Genomic DNA, 18,692 nt, shown 5'->3' on the forward strand with positions numbered 1-18,692 from the left:
TGTGTACAGGCTCAGCATGACATGAAACTCTACTGCAGGTGACTCCAAAATTTGGTCCTACAGATATTTTGGACTTCAACTCCCAAAAGGCCCAGCCAGCTTGGTCAACAACCAGCAATTCTGGGAGCTGAAGTCCAAACTATCTAGAGGACCAAAGTTTGGAAAGCAGCTTTAATATCCCCACAAGTTCTTGATCATCATTAGATGTGCAAGGCAACCCATAAAATCAAGATTTGCCACAGAAAGTGCAGTTAGCTCTCTGTCTCCTTTTAAAATTTAGTCCCAGCACAGATTATGTGACAGATGAGACTAGTTTGCATCTATTGTCTCCACCCAAGTCAATTAGCACATTCCATAAGGAGCAGGAAGAGAAAGGTGGGTCATCTCCATCCATCACATGTGACTTCTTGGTTTATCCCAACTCCCTTTAAAATGCATCAGCTAACTGGGAATCCACTGTCTATTGTCACATTGTTGAGAAGGTTGCATTCAAGCATCAACACAGATAACTCTAAGATGCTGAAACTTGGAAGAAAGAATGTACAGAGTTGGAATGGGACCTGGAGATAATCTTGACCAATTCATAGCAGCATTTGGTCATGGACTCTCAAATGTTATAAATCCACTGCTGTCTGTTTTGGAGATTACCCTTATATATTTGAATCTATTTTCTTACAGCCCTCCTACAGAAATCCAGGGTTATTAGATTAAAAAATGATGAAGCCATAGAGCAGTAAAAATTACCATTAGTTTAATTTGGACAAATTCCAGACAGGAGTCAGCAACTTTGTCCCAGATCTGTGCTGCTGAATATTCTCACCAAGGATGGCAGTAAGAAACAATCTGACAATAGCCCTGCCAACAACATGTGAACTCAGGAGCCAGAGGACTGAATTCAATTTCATATAAATTCTGGGGGCCACATTCCAGTAGCAAACAAGGCTAAAGCAGGGAGGGGAACAAAAATACCAGCATATATTAGTTTACAGCTCTTACTGCCTGTAAGCCTTAGGAGAGACTTGTCAGTCTTTTAGAGTGGAAAACCCCTGTACAGAAGTTGATAGTCCACCAAACAAAGGTGAAGTGTTGATGGGAATGTAGCTATCTGAGGGACTCCAGAGGGTCAGACTGGGGCAGCAGGAGGGCTGGATTTGGACCCAGAGGTTACAATTCACCACTCTTGTTTTACCTAAATCTTTCCAGGGGTAACGTGCCACCTACTCAGCAATCTCTATAGCACTTCCTTTAAATTAAGAAGCATTTCAGAGCAGGTTCTACAAAGTGTAGTACTGTATGCGGTTTCTGCAGAGGGGTGTGTATCTATATTGCAATACCTCTGTCTGAATATTGTTGAATCTCCTTTTTATACTGTTTGCCACCAATGTTTGGAAAATCCAGAAAACACTTTTAAACACAAAGTTTAAATCTTTATCCTCCTCCAGCATCTATCAGTAGAGGGCAAGTCAGCCAGTGACATCAGGCTCTTACGGAAATGAAAGTGTAGTCTCACTATTAGCTGGCAGTCTCCAGAAATAGTCATCATCCTTCTAGGGACACAGGGAAGTGTATAAAAAGGAATTGCATTAACAATGTTATTGTGTGGGAAGGGAGGGTTAACCATATCACACTGAGGTCATGAGATGGAGATAGGGGCCCAAGTTAAGGGGTGAGCCACAGAGGCAGGTGGTGGGCCTGTCTTCCAGGCAACCAAATGGAGGAGGGAAACAAAAGATCAACTGCATCCTGAAGTTCCCCAAAGCAGAAGAAGAGATTATATCTTGGTAGACTCATAGCTTCCTGATTAGTAAAACCCTCCTTGAGAATATGAAGGGGGATCTGGAAAAGAAAATGGATGCTGTATGGATTATGACCGCCTGCAAGAAACAGAAAGTGGCAGAAGTTGCAGATGGCTTTCCTGTTCTCCGAGCCAGAGGAAAAGGCACATGGGCCATAGTTCCTTCCCATCCTTCTGCGGTCTTTGCTCACTGGTTGCAGCAATCAGGAAGGCGAGCCTACGTTTTCCATCCGGTTAATTAACCTGCATCTGCAACAGTTACCCACTCTTGTCATGTTTGCCAGCTGTGTATGGTTGACACACATTTAAGATTCTACAGCTTCCTTGTGGTGTTTTTAAAGGCTATTAAATATTTCCATGAGAAAAGGCAAGTGCCAATGTCTCAAGTACATAGGAAAGCAGCTTAGTTTCACAAGAGGCATGAAAGAGATTAGTGTACAATTCTGTTCTGCAGGACATTGTGAAAATCAATCTCTCTCAGCCCAGTTTCTCATTTGGCCCACTATTATTTATTCATACCAACTTCCTAAGCTCACATTGCCACTCTAGAAGACGATAGACACAATAGAATTGGCCTTTGCCTCATGCTTGAGAGGATTGGAGGGTTTATGGAGAGTGCACTGAAAGACATAACGCAGTTCTTCTAGACCAGGCATGGGGACATGAATGGTGGACGGGGCAATTAGTATCATCTGCTGGTCTCTAGGTCAAGTTGTCCTGATCCATTTCTAGAGATGAGATAAAAAGATGTTGCCAATGCTGACTACTGAAGTTCTGGAAGACAACACTTGCAAAAGAACAAAGAGTGGGCAGTGTTACATCAGGAAAATGGCAGCACCTGAGACTAGACTGAGAAGCTCTGTCCTGCTACCATCATTGTTGAGTACTTTAGATGAGCTGGACATTTTCATACTTCCTTGTAACACATGGGAACAGTACAGTGGAATATCTGTTCTGTGAGGCATATATGTGCAAGAGAAAGACCACAGGCATATGTATACAGAAGCATGAAATGTCCTGGTGGGAGACGGTTTGGAAAATGTTTCTTTTCATTAATACTCAAACTCATTAATGGCCTCCTTTCCTGCTACTGTTCTGCTACCATTTCCAGTGCAATAATTCAATTTATGCCAATTTCAGGAGGTCAGAGGTGGGTCAGTGGACGTGCTTTGGATGTGGCTTAGGTGCCATTTGCTTACTAGTGATCGGGGGGAGGGGGAGAAGGAGTAGAAATTTCAATTTCCTATCCTTTGATAAAGCTGCTTTGGGCCCCAATCTTGGGAGAAAAGCAGGAGAAAAATAAATATAATAATAATATAATAGGGTAACACTGAAACTTAAACTTTTTGCTAAGAAAAAATATCAATTGGCTTCTTTCTTGTTTTCTTCTAACTTTAGATTTAATTAATCAATGGCAGATGTAAACCAGCATAAGGATAGCCAAAACTAGCTGCTGGGTTTCATCTGTCAGTAATTCGTAAAGTCTGAAGCTAGATGTCTGATCTATCCTGATCAGGAATCCCGCCCCCAACTAGGGAGGGGGGGAAGGCCTTTTTAAATGTAAGTTTGTGGTCATTTATATTTCATGGGGGCATCTCTGTGTGTGCATGCATGCATATGTGCCAAACCAGGAAAAATAGTGGGAAAATGTCCTGAAGGAGGTACTAGGTGGGAAGTCTCAAATGTTGTATGTAATAGGCTTTTAGCACAAAGACTGCAATCCCAGAAAGGTTTCCTAAGATAGGAAAGAGAGCATAGTGATTGCATAGTGTATTTGAAAACAATGATATTTTAGCAGGAGAAGAACCTCGTGTGGTAAAGCTCTTAGTCTCAAAGGTGCTATAAAGATCCCTTTGTATACTGATGCAGATTAACATGGCTATTTCTTTGAACCTCTCAAAATATGTAATTACAGCATTTGCCAGATACAGAATAATTTATATACAATAACTGATTTCCTTTAAATTAAATTATAGAATTCTGTACATTCAGAGGATATATGAAAGAACTGGGGAAGGAAAGACAAATCAGCAGACAGAGACATATTAAGTAAATCTATTTTATCTCTATATTTTATTTGCCATATTCTTTTGTTTCTGCAGAGCAGTGTAACATAATGGAGACCAAAACAGAAACAACACCTTGTCTCTGAGCTTACATCTGTTATTACATGATAGGTACAAAACTAGGTAACTCTGTCTTATCATACAGGATATTTATTTTTCCAGTCATTTATATACAAATATCTAAACTACATGGGGGGGGGGGAGTAAAAACAAAATTCTAGGGGGTATGTTACACAGTGGGGGAGGGAATATAAAAGGGGGAGGAAAGAGTAGGTGAGGAAGAGAATAATGCCAAGAAAATTCTAATGGGATTAGTGCATATGCATGTATATTTAATCATCAGCCTCTGAGAAGCTCTAATTGGAATGCATGGCCATTGCTACACTCAGGGTCAAGCTCTTTGGATCTATCCCTTTCCTGTCTTCAGGGACATCAAAACATTCCCCGACCACACCAAAACCACCTTTGTTCTGGGGCTTTCATGTGGTCCTGCTTTTTTTAAAAAAAAAAAAATTATAACTTGAGTTCTTTTGCTATAATTGGTCTTTGTACTTGATTTGATGAGATTATACTGACTTGAAACCACTTCTTATAGGCAACTTCAAGGAAAAACAACTCTTGATGCACGCGCACACACACACACACATATAGATGGTATACATAAAAAGTAATTAAAATACAGAACTTCTTGCAACAATGAAATGCCTGCCAAGTCAGCAGCAGAGATGTCAACCACATCCTTCACCCATCCCAAACAAAAACGGGGTTCACACTGAACACACATCCAAAATAAAACATAATAGTGCATGTTGGGAGCAAGTGCACAGTTGGGAAGCATAAGGAAGTAAAGGGGGATAAGCAGCCCCATAAAAACAGATTTGAGTAAACTGAGCAATGTCTCCTTATCCTACTTCCAAAACCAGAAAAGGAATAAAAATAAACATTATTTTAAAGTGTTTTTTTAAAATCTATGCCTGCTTCATGTGGGTGTGTTGTATAATTCCACTAAAAGGTTCTGTCTCTGGCATAACTGAAAAGCTATCCTCTCTCAAAAGTGTAGGGACCTGGCCTTAGTGCCTTCACAAGGACAAGAGCCTTTCATCTAGGGGTGGGAATCTTGCAGCCGTGAAGATGTTATTGGACTGTAACTACTAGCATCCCTCATCAATGGTTATGTTGGCTAGGGCTGTTAGGAACTGCACTTCAACAACATCCGGAATGGCTATATGATTCTCACTCCTAAATCAAAACTGTACAGTTGCAAACATTTAGCAAGCACTGCGTTTTTTTTAAAAAAGTTCATAGCAGCTTAATGCAGCTATAGCTAGTGCTAGCAGAAAAGGTGGGGATTTCCTGGCAGAGCTCAGGGTCATGCATGCTTCAGCAGCAGTGGCACACATTACTGCTTGGTTTGCTACAATTTAATAATTAGGGTGCCGGTTATAAACTAGCAATACATGGGGGGGGGGGGTTTGCTGCTTTAAAGCAGCATCAAGACTTTTGAAGCCAACTCAATATTCATGAGCCAAACTGTAAAGAGAGGGATGTGTGTATACACACACACACACACACACACACACACACACACACACACACAGCAACATGTTGCTATTAAATCTCTCTTCGACTTCCTTCATCTCCTGAGCTGTCAACCCCTCTGGCTATTTTGAGCAGGCAATATGAATGGAACTGTTGTGTTCCACCATCCCACCTCCCACCCAGTTTCTTCTGGAATGAATGAGGTGCAAACCACAGTGGCAGCAGCACAAGGAAAACTCCAGGAAGAATAGCTACATGTCTCAGCAACCTTGCCTAGCCCTAACCAAGCATGCTCTTGCCCAATGAAGCACAGCTTGGACAAAGAGTGCTGCTTTAGCCCCTGAGATCTGCATTTGGCCATGATGTGGAGGTGAGAGGAGTGTAAGTGAAAATATTAAGGCACAGAGAAAAGGGATCCTCATAAAAGTCAAACCCCAGAGATTCTCACTTTTAAACTCTCCACAATTAGAAGGAGTTAAAAACCCGGCAAGTGAGCAGATGCCCAATAACCATAAAAAGGTGTGGGAAACACCTATCAGCTTAGAAAAGTACAAGCATTACTGGTAGTAGATGAGGAAGGGGAATTGAGAGAGGTGTAAGGGAAGGAAGAAGTCTAATGCTATTCCCCTTTTTTGAGGGCAGTGTTAATACAGGCACAATTAACCACAACAGCAGCAGAGAAGTGTAATACACTTCAATTAATTCTATTGCCCTTTCCAACTTTAAATTACCAACATGCCAAAATGGCTGGTAAAGCCAGTGACTGGCAGGATTTTCCACTTGTAAAGACAACCTTCTACAAAAGATCAGGACAGGACTAGGAGGTAAAAAAAATGAACACGTTTCTCAATCTTTTGGGCTGTAGAGAATGCAACTGCAAGATACTAGCTGCACATCACTTAGATATGTTGACAGTTCTTGGTCAAATTGTGACAGACCTAATACAAGAGTAAGAGGAAGAGAAGAGGGAATATCCCCGGCAAACTTTATTCCACTAGAACTTAAAATTAATTAGCAGGAAAAGTAAAACATTGACACCAGCAAGGAGAACTGGTAACTTCCAATGGATGCTCTTGAATTTCAACACAATAATGTACAAGAAGAACATACTTTATAAAGACATCTTAGTATCAGTTGATGCTGAACACAAGCCAAGATAGAAAGGACATGCAGATAAGATGCACATCTAAAGGAGAATTATCCAGTGTGACCTTTATCCACAATGAGGTGAATTTGCACAGTGATGTGCATTTTCACCCACCCGCCAACTTGACTAGAGTAAGACTCCTCCCTGGTATTTTGAACAGTTTGCTATGTGCAAACCCATCTCTGAATTCCACTCATTATTCAACATGTTGTCCTCTATTTGTTGTTGTTGAGTGCCTTCAAGTCATTTCCAACTTATGGTGACCATATCATGGGGGTTTCTTGGCAAGTTTCTTCAGAGGGGGCTTGCCATTGCTATCCTCTTCCTCTATAGATGGAGCAAATCCTATTCTTTATGAGGTGACCAGTATTCTTTTATAATGTTGAGTAAAAAACTCACCATAAAAACCACTCTTCACCTCAAAAAAGAAATGTTTCAAATTTGCTTCTTGTTTCAGTCCAGAAGCTGCCCTTTGTCTTTCTCCCTGTAAACTACTTCTCTTATTCTAAAACAGAATACTGCTCCACTCTGAAGCACTGAACCCTAATCGCTAATGGAAACAATTCACACATGTGACTACAGCACCATGGGATACAGCAAAGGGGATTATAGTCATAATCCAGAGCTGATCAAAATTAATACAGAGACAGCAGTTAGGGATAGGGTTCAATCTATATCCAAAATAACATGGAAATGCATTTTTGTAGAGTAGTGGGGAAAAGTGAGTTCCACTGCTGATGTTATCAGCCAGTCACATTCTAGACAGCCTTGCAAATGTCACATTTCTTAGGGTTTACTTGCCTGACCCTTCTACTACCAGTCTTTTCCCCTTAAACATCATTGGCGGGGCGGGGCGGGGGGGGGGGGGAGATCAAGAAAGTATGTTCCACACATTCTGGATCTCAGATCTATTGTAATGCCAGGTTAGTGTTTCTTTAACTTTTCCTTATTAATGTGAAGCCTTTACAGAATACTCTAGAAAAACTCCAAACCACCCGCATGAGCCACAATATTCCCTGCTCAACACTGGCAACAGGAAGTACCCATTCCTGACTTGAGCACCATTTTTTCCACCAAAAAAAAAAAAAAAAGGAGGGGGGGGGAATATGACCTGCATTTCTCATTCAATAAATAAAAGGAAATTTCCAGACTGTGGCACACTCCATCGCATTAGAACTCATCGTCTGAGCTAAGGAGCAGGGTCTTCTCATTGTCACGGGCGCCAGAGCTACTATGGGAGCGTGAGATGATATGACCACCATTATGCCAAGCTGGCCCATGTTCTAGCGTTGACTGCTGAGTGTATTGCTGGTAGGCTGGGGAGAAGTTGTGAATCGCATCTTGCACAATGTCATGGGGATTCATGGTCTCTTTAAGGCTGCTAGAAATGCTCTTCATGGGGGCACAGCGACCTAGGGGAAAAGAAAGCACACTAGGAATTACTAAGAGAAATAACCTACTTTCACCCAACCCAGAGAGCTCTCAGCTTTAAGCAAAAACCCGCCTCCAGTAGCACCTGTTGGCAGGTGCAATGATTAGCTGGGCCTGACTGTTGGCAATTTAAAAAGAGTTGGTAATCCTAGACTAGAATGCAAATGCAAAATGGGTGTCACAAAATGCATATAACCATTATGAAGCAGTAGAAGCATAAGATCATAATTTAGTTTCCAACAATTAAGAAAGGTTATAAAAGGTGATAGGAAATGCACTCACAAAAGATATTTGGCAACAACTGTTCTGAGTCCAAGGTAGGGGTAAGGGAAAGACAGAGACTGAAAACAATAAAAGGACAAATGTTCAAGTGGGTTTTCAGTGCATGCTAACAAAAGAGCATGAGGGTGGAACTCCAGGCAAGTGAAGGGTAAGCAGAACTACTGAAAATTTTTACAGTGTATACCATGTACTGGTGAAGAGGACAAATGACTGCTTCCAGTTTTTTACAATTCTGTTTATATCATGAAGTCCAGCCATAACTGACTATCTTCTTACTCTACATTTACTTGATATTTGTTTGGCTTCTTTCACTTATTGCCTCCAGTAATAAAGTTGCTAATCTCTATAGTGCCATAGTATTTGGGGAGAGGGTTGTTTTTTTGTTGAGTATGCACTTGCCTTCAATCTGTAGATTATATTTTTGGCATAGTTGTGCCTATCCTGTTTTTAAAAATTCCTCCCCAAATACTGTGGCACTATAAAGACTAAAAAATTATTACTTTATTTTATTATTTTATGAAGTATTTTTAAAAATAGGATAGGCACAACTATACCATATACTATACTATACCATACACCTTGGACTTTTCTGTACAGTGAATGGGGTTCTTGAGAATAAGCAAAGAAACAAATGCAGAGAGAGCATGACACCTACCATATGGCCCATAGGATGGAACAGCTGCGCCAGACACCAGAGCCCAAAGCAAGTGAAAAAAGGAGAGAAGGAAACAAAAACAAGAGAGGAAGATATAGGAAACAACAGTCTGAAAAGGCAAGTTAGAGTCTCCACCAAGACATTATCACAATATTCTCTAGCATAGGCTATTAAATACAAGATTTTAGAGAAGACTGAAAAATCCTGCTACTTAGCTCCTCCCCACTCCCACAAATATATTAAAAGAGGGATTCCTTAGTAAACTTTCACATCTCAACTCTGCATTCTCTAAGCAACAAGGCAAACAGAATCTATATAATAGATTTTGATCATCATATTCAAGAGCTTGGCTCTGATCCCAGCATTTAGAATAAAAGAAAAGAAAAGCAGAAATGGGCTCTCCTTTCTTCCCTTTCCTGTCAAATACATCACTCTGAAGATAAATTCTTGTGGGCTTCCTATTACCTCAAAATCTCCATGTGAGCACCCCCACCATATCAATGCTTCTGCTCTAATTTTTCTGGGGCTTATAGTCAAAAAGAAAATTATGTCTATTTCCTTATTGTCAGCTTCGTCATCTATAGAAAGAAATGCTTACATAAGCATAGAAAGCAGCTCTGGTGAGACTCATAAGAGTATACCCCATAATCCAACAGAACATTGATTTTCAACCTCATAACCTACACAACTGTGTCTATGGGAAATGAAAACCACATTGAAAGAAAGAAAGAAAGAATTTTTTTAAATGCCCATGTGGATAGTTTAGAGGTGAATAACCTCAGCTAGAATAATCTCCCCTTTCTCATTTAAGACTCAGAATTGTGCTTCCCTCATACCTTGTGCATCAAGACGCTTGTCTGCATAGACCTTGTAAGTGAACGCATGGCGCAGAGCAATTGCTGCAAAGAACATTTCCACACAGATAATGAAATCCTGGTAGCCTGCTGCCACAGTTCCTTCACCCACAGATACACTGGCTGAGTCGATCTTAGGGATGGCACCACACTTCTCCAGAATGGCCAGAAGCATCCCTGAAAAGAAATGTATTGTAAACACTGAGGGCAATCTCAAAGCATTCTATAGCAGAGCTAACAGCCCAGAGTCCATTGCTGATACTGACTTTGTTGCCACTTCCTTGTTTTAATCTATTTGCTGTTGCAATGTTTTATTATTATTCCCAGATTTTCATTGTTACTTAAATAACTTGCTTTCAGATCATTTGACGAAACGTACCGTAGGTTGTATACTGCCTCCATGATAAAACAACAATAATAAATATGTAATAAACTATAATATTGGTGGTACAAAAGGAGAGATATTTATAACACATATTTATTCTAAATCACTGCCTCGCAAATTGTAACAAACTGTACCTAAAAATTAACTATTTTTCCAGACATTCCCAGCATCTCTTTTTACTCCCTATACCTTTCTGTCCTACATGTCCAAGCCTCCCTACACCTTACCACACTTTCTGCTCTCCAACACCGAACTACTACACATAATCTACTCCAAGGATTCTTCATCCTTAGTTAGTAGTGATCCAATACCAACCATTCCCTGCATTCACATGACATTCAGCATATCTATGTGTAGGACCCTTGCCCTGCTAACAGAACAATCTTCTTCAACCTGGTGAGCCCCCAAATGTTTTGGACAACTGCCCTCACCATGCTGACTAGTGATGACTGGAGCAGCAATCCAACACATATGAAGAGCAACAGATTTGAGAAGGCTGTAATAGAGCAAAACCTGAATCAAAAAGAAAACAACTAAGATGAGCCTATCAAAAATGAAGTATAAATAATGTGCATTGCCTCATAAAAGGCAGAATCTGCAATTCACCTACAGAAAAAAGTAATCACTAGGGTCAAGCCCTGACATAAGAATGGTGGACAGAGTGCAACAAAAATTAAAGTACCAAAAATATCTGTACAAAAATTTCTCAGTTAATATCCAAGATAAAAACTTAGTATAGACAGACACTGAACAAGTTCAGAAAAGTCTTATCAATTTGGTGGTCCAACTAAGGTACAATAGCATTTCCAAATGGATCTCGAAAACCCATTATTCCTACTGGGCATGCCATGCCAATGTATTTCCCATTTCAAGGTATGGCTGTGAAAACTGGATGGTAAAGAAAGTTGGTAGGAAGAAAATCAACTACTGTAATTTGAGGTGTGGTGTTTAAGCAGAGGTCTAAAGATACCGTGGTCTGCTAAAAAGACAGATAAATGGGTCCTGGAGCAAATCAAGCCTGAACTCTCTGTAGAAGCCAAGATGACTAAACCAAAGCTGTCATATTTTGGCTATATCATAAGAAGACATGACTCACTAGAAAAGACAATAATGCTTGGTAAGGTGGAGGCAGTAGGAAAAGAGGAAGATCACATTCCAAAAGGATAGACTCAGTCAAAGAAGCCACTGCCCTGTGTCTACAAGACCTGAGCAGTGCTGTTGAGGACAGGATGGAAGTCTCTAATTTATAGAGTTGCCATAAACTGAAGTCGACTTGAAGACAGCTAATAACAATATCAAATAGAAAAGGCATGCTTTACACCAACAAAGCTAATTTTCCCTACAACCTATATGGCAATCTGATCAATATGGCATATGAACACTAAGCAGACCAGTTTTTAAAAAATATATATTTATTTATTTCATTTATATGCCACCTCTTCCAAAGTGGGACCCAAGGTGGCTCCCACAAAGACTCGGAGGTTGTGCAGACCACTCCAAGGGGCAGCCTGCAGCTGCCCTCATGTGTGCCAGATTGGGGCCATGGCAACCGCACACTGTGGCCCTGATCCAGCCTTTTCAGGGCACAAAAAGGAGCCACAAAAAACGGTGTGATAGCCACAGCTTAAAGGCGCTCCTTTGGCGCCGCACCATGTGGATGCAGCACCAGAGAAGTGCCATGATGACAACATGCCATGTGGAGCGGTACGCGGCATCATGACACCCTGGGGCAGAGTCAGGGTGTGTATCATGTGGACGTGACATCCCAACTCCACCCCCAGGTCAGCCTTAATGGTCAGTCTGCATAGGGCCTCACTAAATATCAGAACAATACATTTTAAAAACACTATTAAAATCACATAAAACAATATAAAATTATTTAAAAGACATACAAAGTTTAAAAATAAAGATAAAATACCCAATAAAAAAGCTTCTGTGCTAATATATTAAAAACCTGCTGAAGCAAAAAGGTCTTTGCCTTCTGGTGAAAGGAAAGCAGGGAGGGGGCCAGCGTAGCCTCCCGTGGAAGTGAGTTCCAGAGGGTGGGAGTAGCTACTGAAAAGGCTCTCTCTTGTGTCCTCACCAAGTGAGCTTGTGATAGTGGTGGAACTGAAATAAAGCCTTCTTCAATAGATCTTAAAATTCTGGCAGGATCATATGGGGAGATACAGTCTTTCATACAGAATGTATCTAAGTCTTACAGGGCTTTATAGGTTATGAACAGCACTTTGAATTGTTCCCAGAAATGAACCAGTAAGTTGTTTTAACAAGAGAGTTATATGCTCCCTATAACTGGCCCCAGTCAACAGCATGGCTACAGCATTTTGGACCCGCTGAAATTTCCAAACATTTTCCAAAGACAGCCCCACATAGAGTGCATTTCAGTAGACCAAATGGGATATAATCAAGGCATGTGTCATCATAGCCAAATCTGGTGTCTCAAGGCACTCTCAAAGTATAGCTAGTGGGCACTCTAGTTTTAGTTGTGCAAATGTACTCTTGGCCATTGCTGAAATCTGGGAATTCAGGATTAGAGTTGAGTCCAGGAGTACACAAAAGCTGTACGTCTGAGATTTCAAGGGATCCCATTTAGCACAAGCAGAGTCCCTATTCCCTGATCGGGTTTATGACTAACCAGAAACACCTCTGTCTTGTCTTAAGTTTCACTTTGTTTGCTCTCATTTAGTCCATTACTGACAACATATATTGTCAGTTTTCTAGGACAATTTCCTAGGAACCAATAAAAAGGAGAAGTTGAGTTGTCATCAGTTGGTGACACAGCACCCCAAAAGCCCAGATGACCTCTCTCAGCGGTTTCATGTAATGTTAAACATCATAGGGACAAACCAGAATGCTGAGCAACCCCACAGTCCAGGGTGTTGAACAGCATCACCTTCAGAGTTTGCTCCTCCAAGAAAGAGTGGAATCATTGAATAACAGCATCCAAGTTGCATCCCAGAGAGTCAACCCAGAAGGATACTACGACTGATGGTTTCACATGCCACTGAGAGATCCAGCCGAACCCAAAGGGGCACACTCTACCCTGTCCAGTTGGGTTAGCAATTGCATGTGTGGTAGGGGCAAATTCCCCCCATAGGTCATGTAGGTCATGAACTGATGCAATGACACTTCTGGTAGTCATTTTCCACAGCTGTGGCCATTTTTTGCCCTTTGGGGCTGTTGGGAACCTTGGGGGATGAAGGAAAATGCAGCAATTCTGGGTGGTCTGGGGCCATGTGCGAATAAAAAATCATGTGTTAAATAGAAATTGAGATTTTTTAAAAAATACTGTGAGTATTCAGAGAAATCTCTGCAGGGGCTTTGAGGCCTGAAAAAGTAGCCTCAGTGGCTATATATGACTCACTAGTCATATTTTCATGATCTTGGAACTAAACAACCACTTGTTGATTCCACTGATAGTGATCCAACAAATGTTGCAATGACATGGAACACTTTTCCAAACAACAGAAACATACTCCACACTCACTGACATGTGTGCTGTTAACAGAAAAAGCACAAACCATGAAAAAATGTGGTTTGTAGTTCTAAAAAATGTGACAGAATTTTATATTTGTCACCTTGATCAAGAAAAACAACTGAAAACAAATTGTTTCTGAAATCTATTGCCTTATTCAATGAATTATATTATTAGAGCACAGTGGAACTGATAGGGCAACAAGAAGAGACAAATATTATAAATGTAAATAGTGAAGAAGATAATTCATAGAAACAGCACAAGAATGGTGTTTGTCCTAGGATAGCCAACTAAAAACCAGAGATAAAGATGTGTGCCTGCTAGGATTTTAACTATCTACCAAATTTCCCAGTTATATTTGCAGATACATATGCGGATATCTCACCTTGCCAGAAGGACAGGAAAATGACAGACTTGACCATGAAGAATTTCAAGACGGGGCTGTAAGGACTGAGCAGTTCACGTGTGGCAAAGTAGAAAAGGAACAGGGCATAGAGGGCCAAGCTCACAGATATATTGTAAATGATTGTCACATAGAGATATCCATTTGTGACACTGTAATAAAAGACAATATGAATACTCAGTTTTTCAGGCATCACAAATACCTTCTTTTTCTGGCAGGATTAAGACTTCTCTCAATGCAAATACGTTTTCCCAGTTCCATCAGTAAACAATGCCCATATGTCAAGACCCTTATGTTCTGTCATCTAAGGTGGTAACTCCATCTAATAGAAGGGTCAACTTTGTTACAACTATTAAAAGTACTGTAATCCTCATTCATGACACATTCAGATTCCATCAGAATTTCAAACATGACTGCACTAGAGAAAATGTGTAGTGATCCCTCCACATTCACTGGGGCTAGGGGTGAAAGACCCCCATAAATGTGGAAAAACCGCAAATAAAAAAACCCACTATTCTCTTTACCTAAGAGAACACCTCTCTAGGAATCTTCAGGTCCACCACTACAACTCTATAGTCAACATTCACCAGATGTTGATCATAGAATCATGCTGGAGGATCTACAAATGCCTAGAGAAGTATGTTCTCTAGGAACTTCTAGGTTCCAGCACAACGCTATGGTCAGCTTCTTGTAGAGCTACGCTGGAGGACCTAGAGATTCCTAGAAAGAACATATTAATCCAAACCACAATAATCAAATCTGCAAAAAGCCAAAGCTGCAAATGTGGAAGGCCAACTGTATATGTTAGCATCAAATCTATTTGAATCAATTTGTACACACTTTGTCGCAGATTTTCCTATGGCTACACTTGTCCTGGTAGTGGTTATGTCAATAGGGATTTATTTCTGTTTTTCCTCACTTGAGCTCTCAGAGGATTGAGACATCTTACTATATAATTTTGAATTCATCCTGACAACAATTACATAGATCTTCTAACTCAGCAGAGACTGCTGTTGTATTGTGCCTTCAGGTAGTTTCCAACTTATGGAGTGACCCTATCATGGGGTTTTCTTGTTGTGATTTCTTCAAAGGTTTGTCATTGTCTTCCTCTAAGGTGGATAGAGTGTGATTTGTCCAAAGTCACACAATGGGTTCCATTCGGGCTCCAGCAGAGCTTATTTGTCTCTTATTTCTCAGAGGAAGATGGGAAAATCCAGTATAATGCCCTTTCATTCAGTCAAAATGTTATTTCATTCTCTCAGATCTAAGGATAGGCAAGCCATTCATCTTAAATAAACTTTAAAATTTCTTCACAAGGTTGCTAGGCTAGTGTTATTTGACAAAGAAATCTCTTTATAACTAAACTACTTACTCAAAGTCCCCATCCTGGTACTTGCCAAATGCCTGAAGGACAACTGTAATAATTGCCATGAGGGGCTTCACGACACAGAACTGCAAGGTGGCCTGAAGGAGTAGAAAGGCAAGCAAAATAAATATGGGAAAGATGAAATTAGCAAATGTATCCAAGCTTTAGTCTCTAACCAGTCCCAATCATCTACCACAAACAATAACTGGAGCATGTTTAACGTGGAATTGTGACCATCCTTTCTGTTCCCATAGACCATCAATGTATTCTTAAATTTATTACACTAAGGGTGAAGGTATGTTTAAACATGGCTTCATCTCTGCTGAAGACTTGATACTGCAGGAGGCCACTCACAAGTAGCCCTGTGGTTTTACTGAGAAAATAGGCTAAGAACGAGCTCTTAGCCTTAGGATTCTATGACCAGAGTATAGTAATCAGGAAACTTTCAAGAGATTTTTAAAAGTAACAAGATTGTTTTAAAGGCCAAATCTTGTTGATGGACCATGCACATTTTTACATTTAGACAACTATTGACAGAACAGAAACATGACCAGCTCTCAACAATCTAGAAACTGAAATAAAGACCATCAATGGTTTTTAAAATAGATGGAAAAGGTTTTTTTTCTCATCCTTCATGGACACAGTGATCTAATCAGAGTAACATTGGCTGTTTTGTACACAACTCATTAATCATCACAGGCTACACAGACTATCATAATGCCTAATAGTATTAGTGTTTGATTCATCACAAGAGAAAGGATGCCACATTCTTACATAACTTGACATGCCTGATCTAGTCATTGTTAAATGGGTTGGTCTAATGATGGGCAGGACCATGTATAGTTTTTATTAGCTACTTTTCTTATAATAGCTCTTCATTGGCCTCTGTCATTGCAGAGGTTTCTTTTTTACTTCCCTTCTTGGCCTGAATTCTATTGGTGTGATCAACTAGAGTAATTCCACTGAATTAATGAGATTTACATAAGTACTAATTCAACATTCTGCAATAGATTCAATGGGTCTACTTCAGTTGGGACTAGCAATAGATTGATGATATTTTTTGTTATTTGAGTGTGTATTTTTGGCAAGGATATTCCTTCCTTTTAATATTGCATAATAGAAAGGGAAATTCCAGACAGAAGTGTAGGTGTTGAAATATTTGCTGAGAGGGACGAAGCCAACATCATAAGTATGGCCCCATGTTTTAAACCAAGTTTGTTCTTGCAGATTAGATAGCATACATAATACTCTGTTGCAAAGAAGATGCCATCTTTGTTCTCGACTAACTGAACCAGGTGTATTCTTACCAACACAGAACCCATTTAAACCCACTAGTAGACACTTGCTTCTTCAATCTCTCAGTGAAAGGATTTCATGTTATGCTTTATTTTGTATTTGGTTTTTATTTTAAAGTGAGCTACTGTGGGGATCCTCTTGTTTTAATGAGAGCTATACTGGGGACCCAAAAAGCAATATACAGTTGGCTCTTGGTTTCTGCTGGGGTTTTGTTCCAGGACACACTGTGGATCCCAAAATTCATGGATGCTCAAGTCCCATTAAATGCAATGGCATAGTAAAATGGTGTCCCTTATATAAAATGGCAAAATAAAGTGTTTTTTTGGTGGGAGGGGGATTTGGGGGATATTTTCAAGCCATGGATGGTGGAATCCATGGATGTAGAATCCATGGATATGGATGGATGACTGTAGTTAGTACCTAAGAACAGTAGCTCTTCAGCCTCAAACCAAAGGCCCATCTGCTCTAGTATTCTGATGACATTGTGGGCAAGCAGTTATCTATGGTAAGCTCATACAAAGCATTATTAAAGCAATGTTATAGATAAAAATAAGAACCGCTGTTTTGATCATTTTTGCAGGACAGGCCTCATGAAACAACAGTTGGGGGTTCAAGGAGTATGGACCACACCAGGTGACACCCAATAGTGGGGGTAACACCACTGCTTCCCAAACATTTGCCTTTTGGCAGAAATGGGCTGTAGTGTTCGCCTCCATCCCTTTAAAATGCTGGAGTTTAGGAGAAGAGATGTTGTAAGTGGGGTGAGGCTCAATGGGAAGAGAAAAGAGAGGGCCCAGATTTTTTTTAAAAAAAAAGTGTGTGTGTGTGTGTGTGTGTGTGTGAGAGATAGAGAGAGAGAGAGAGAGAGATTTTTATTCAATTTTCTTAGAAAACATCACACACATTTAGGCACTGCATATGATATTGTAATTTAAAGGTATAATTTTAATTTTCCTGGTTGTTTATGTCACAACTATTGCCATTACATTCAGTGATATACGGGAATTACGATGTATAACATTAGCACAAAAAACATTACTAAGGATTCTTTACGGTGTGGAATAGGAGCAGGTTAATAGGGGTTGACATCATAAACTATTGTACTGGGTGACAGCAACCTTAGTTATTCCACTGCAAATGGTGATTTGGGAATGGAATAGAAAGGTTTTAGATGTGCAACTGACTATATTTTTCCAAGGAACTTGAGTAGATTACATACTAAATCGCTTTCAGATTTAAGTTCTCTCTTTGCAGAGGGAGCATCAGTTATACCCCTTCGTTTTCCTAGACAGTTTAAGAACAAGTAATCATATTCTGATAAGAAACAATGGGGTGAACCTATAAGAGACTCTAGGTGCCAGCAACAATCTCGTCCTTTGTTGGATTATACAGACACAGTAGAAGCTGGCCCTGCTGGCATATGAAAGACAAAGCTGGAAGAAGGAAAAAGATTGCTTCTGATAAGATGCTCTTGGGTGGTAATCACAAAACCAAGGAGCTTAAGAATCCCAGCTCAAGCCAGCTGGTGAGTCACCACCAAGTTGTGAACTGGAAAAGGTCAAGCTAATTGTTAAACTGTGTTTCTGAACTTCCTTTTCTCTGTTACAGGGATTGTTTATTCATCTTCCTGCAGCTCAAACCCACAAGCATTTATTTTTGGACACTTCCTGGTTAAGAAAGTGTTAAGACATATGGGAAAAGCTAGTGAGCATTTATCCAGGTGACCTAAACATTTATTCTGCCATCAGGCAGTAGTCTAGGAAAGAACTAGCAAATCAGAATCTAATGTGGAGCTGGCCCTGTCCAGACTCCCATTTCACACCATTCAAGTTTCTCTCCCATGGTGCATATCATCCTATTTGCTCCAGGCAAACAGGAATGAAAAGAACAAACTATTTCCACGGCAGGCTGAAGAGATGGTTTTATGGGGTGTAACTATGGTAGAGGACTGCAAAAATGTTGCTCCTGAACTTCTCAAGCACACTATCACTCTGCATA

The 18,692-nt window shown here is 40.2% G+C and overlaps 1 protein-coding gene across 5 annotated transcripts in view; it reads right to left on the reverse strand.

Annotated features, from left to right (window-relative positions):
* Nucleotides 1–3,864: 3,864 nt before the first annotated feature.
* The window catches only part of TMEM184B (transmembrane protein 184B), a 53,184-nt gene continuing 38,356 nt past the window's right edge, over nt 3,865–18,692 (reverse strand). For 4 of the 5 annotated variants that reach the window (XM_089528162.1, XM_089528163.1, XM_089528165.1 and 1 more), the window contains 5 exons: nt 15,405–15,496; nt 14,015–14,184; nt 9,752–9,946; nt 8,916–8,939; nt 3,865–7,959 (listed from right to left, as the gene is read on the reverse strand). In XM_089528162.1, coding sequence (XP_089384288.1) covers nt 7,718–7,959; nt 8,916–8,939; nt 9,752–9,946; nt 14,015–14,184; nt 15,405–15,496 — 723 coding nt within the window. In that variant the 3' untranslated portion in view covers nt 3,865–7,717. The remainder of the gene's footprint in view (nt 7,960–8,915; nt 8,940–9,751; nt 9,947–14,014; nt 14,185–15,404; nt 15,497–18,692) is intronic. The other variant, XM_089528166.1, reaches the window with a different exon arrangement.

Source organism: Sceloporus occidentalis, unplaced genomic scaffold (assembly GCF_023333645.1).
Source record: "Sceloporus occidentalis isolate IW3139 unplaced genomic scaffold, rSceOcc1.0.p SCAF_5, whole genome shotgun sequence".
In the NCBI taxonomy this organism is placed as follows: Eukaryota; Metazoa; Chordata; class Lepidosauria; order Squamata; family Phrynosomatidae; genus Sceloporus; species Sceloporus occidentalis.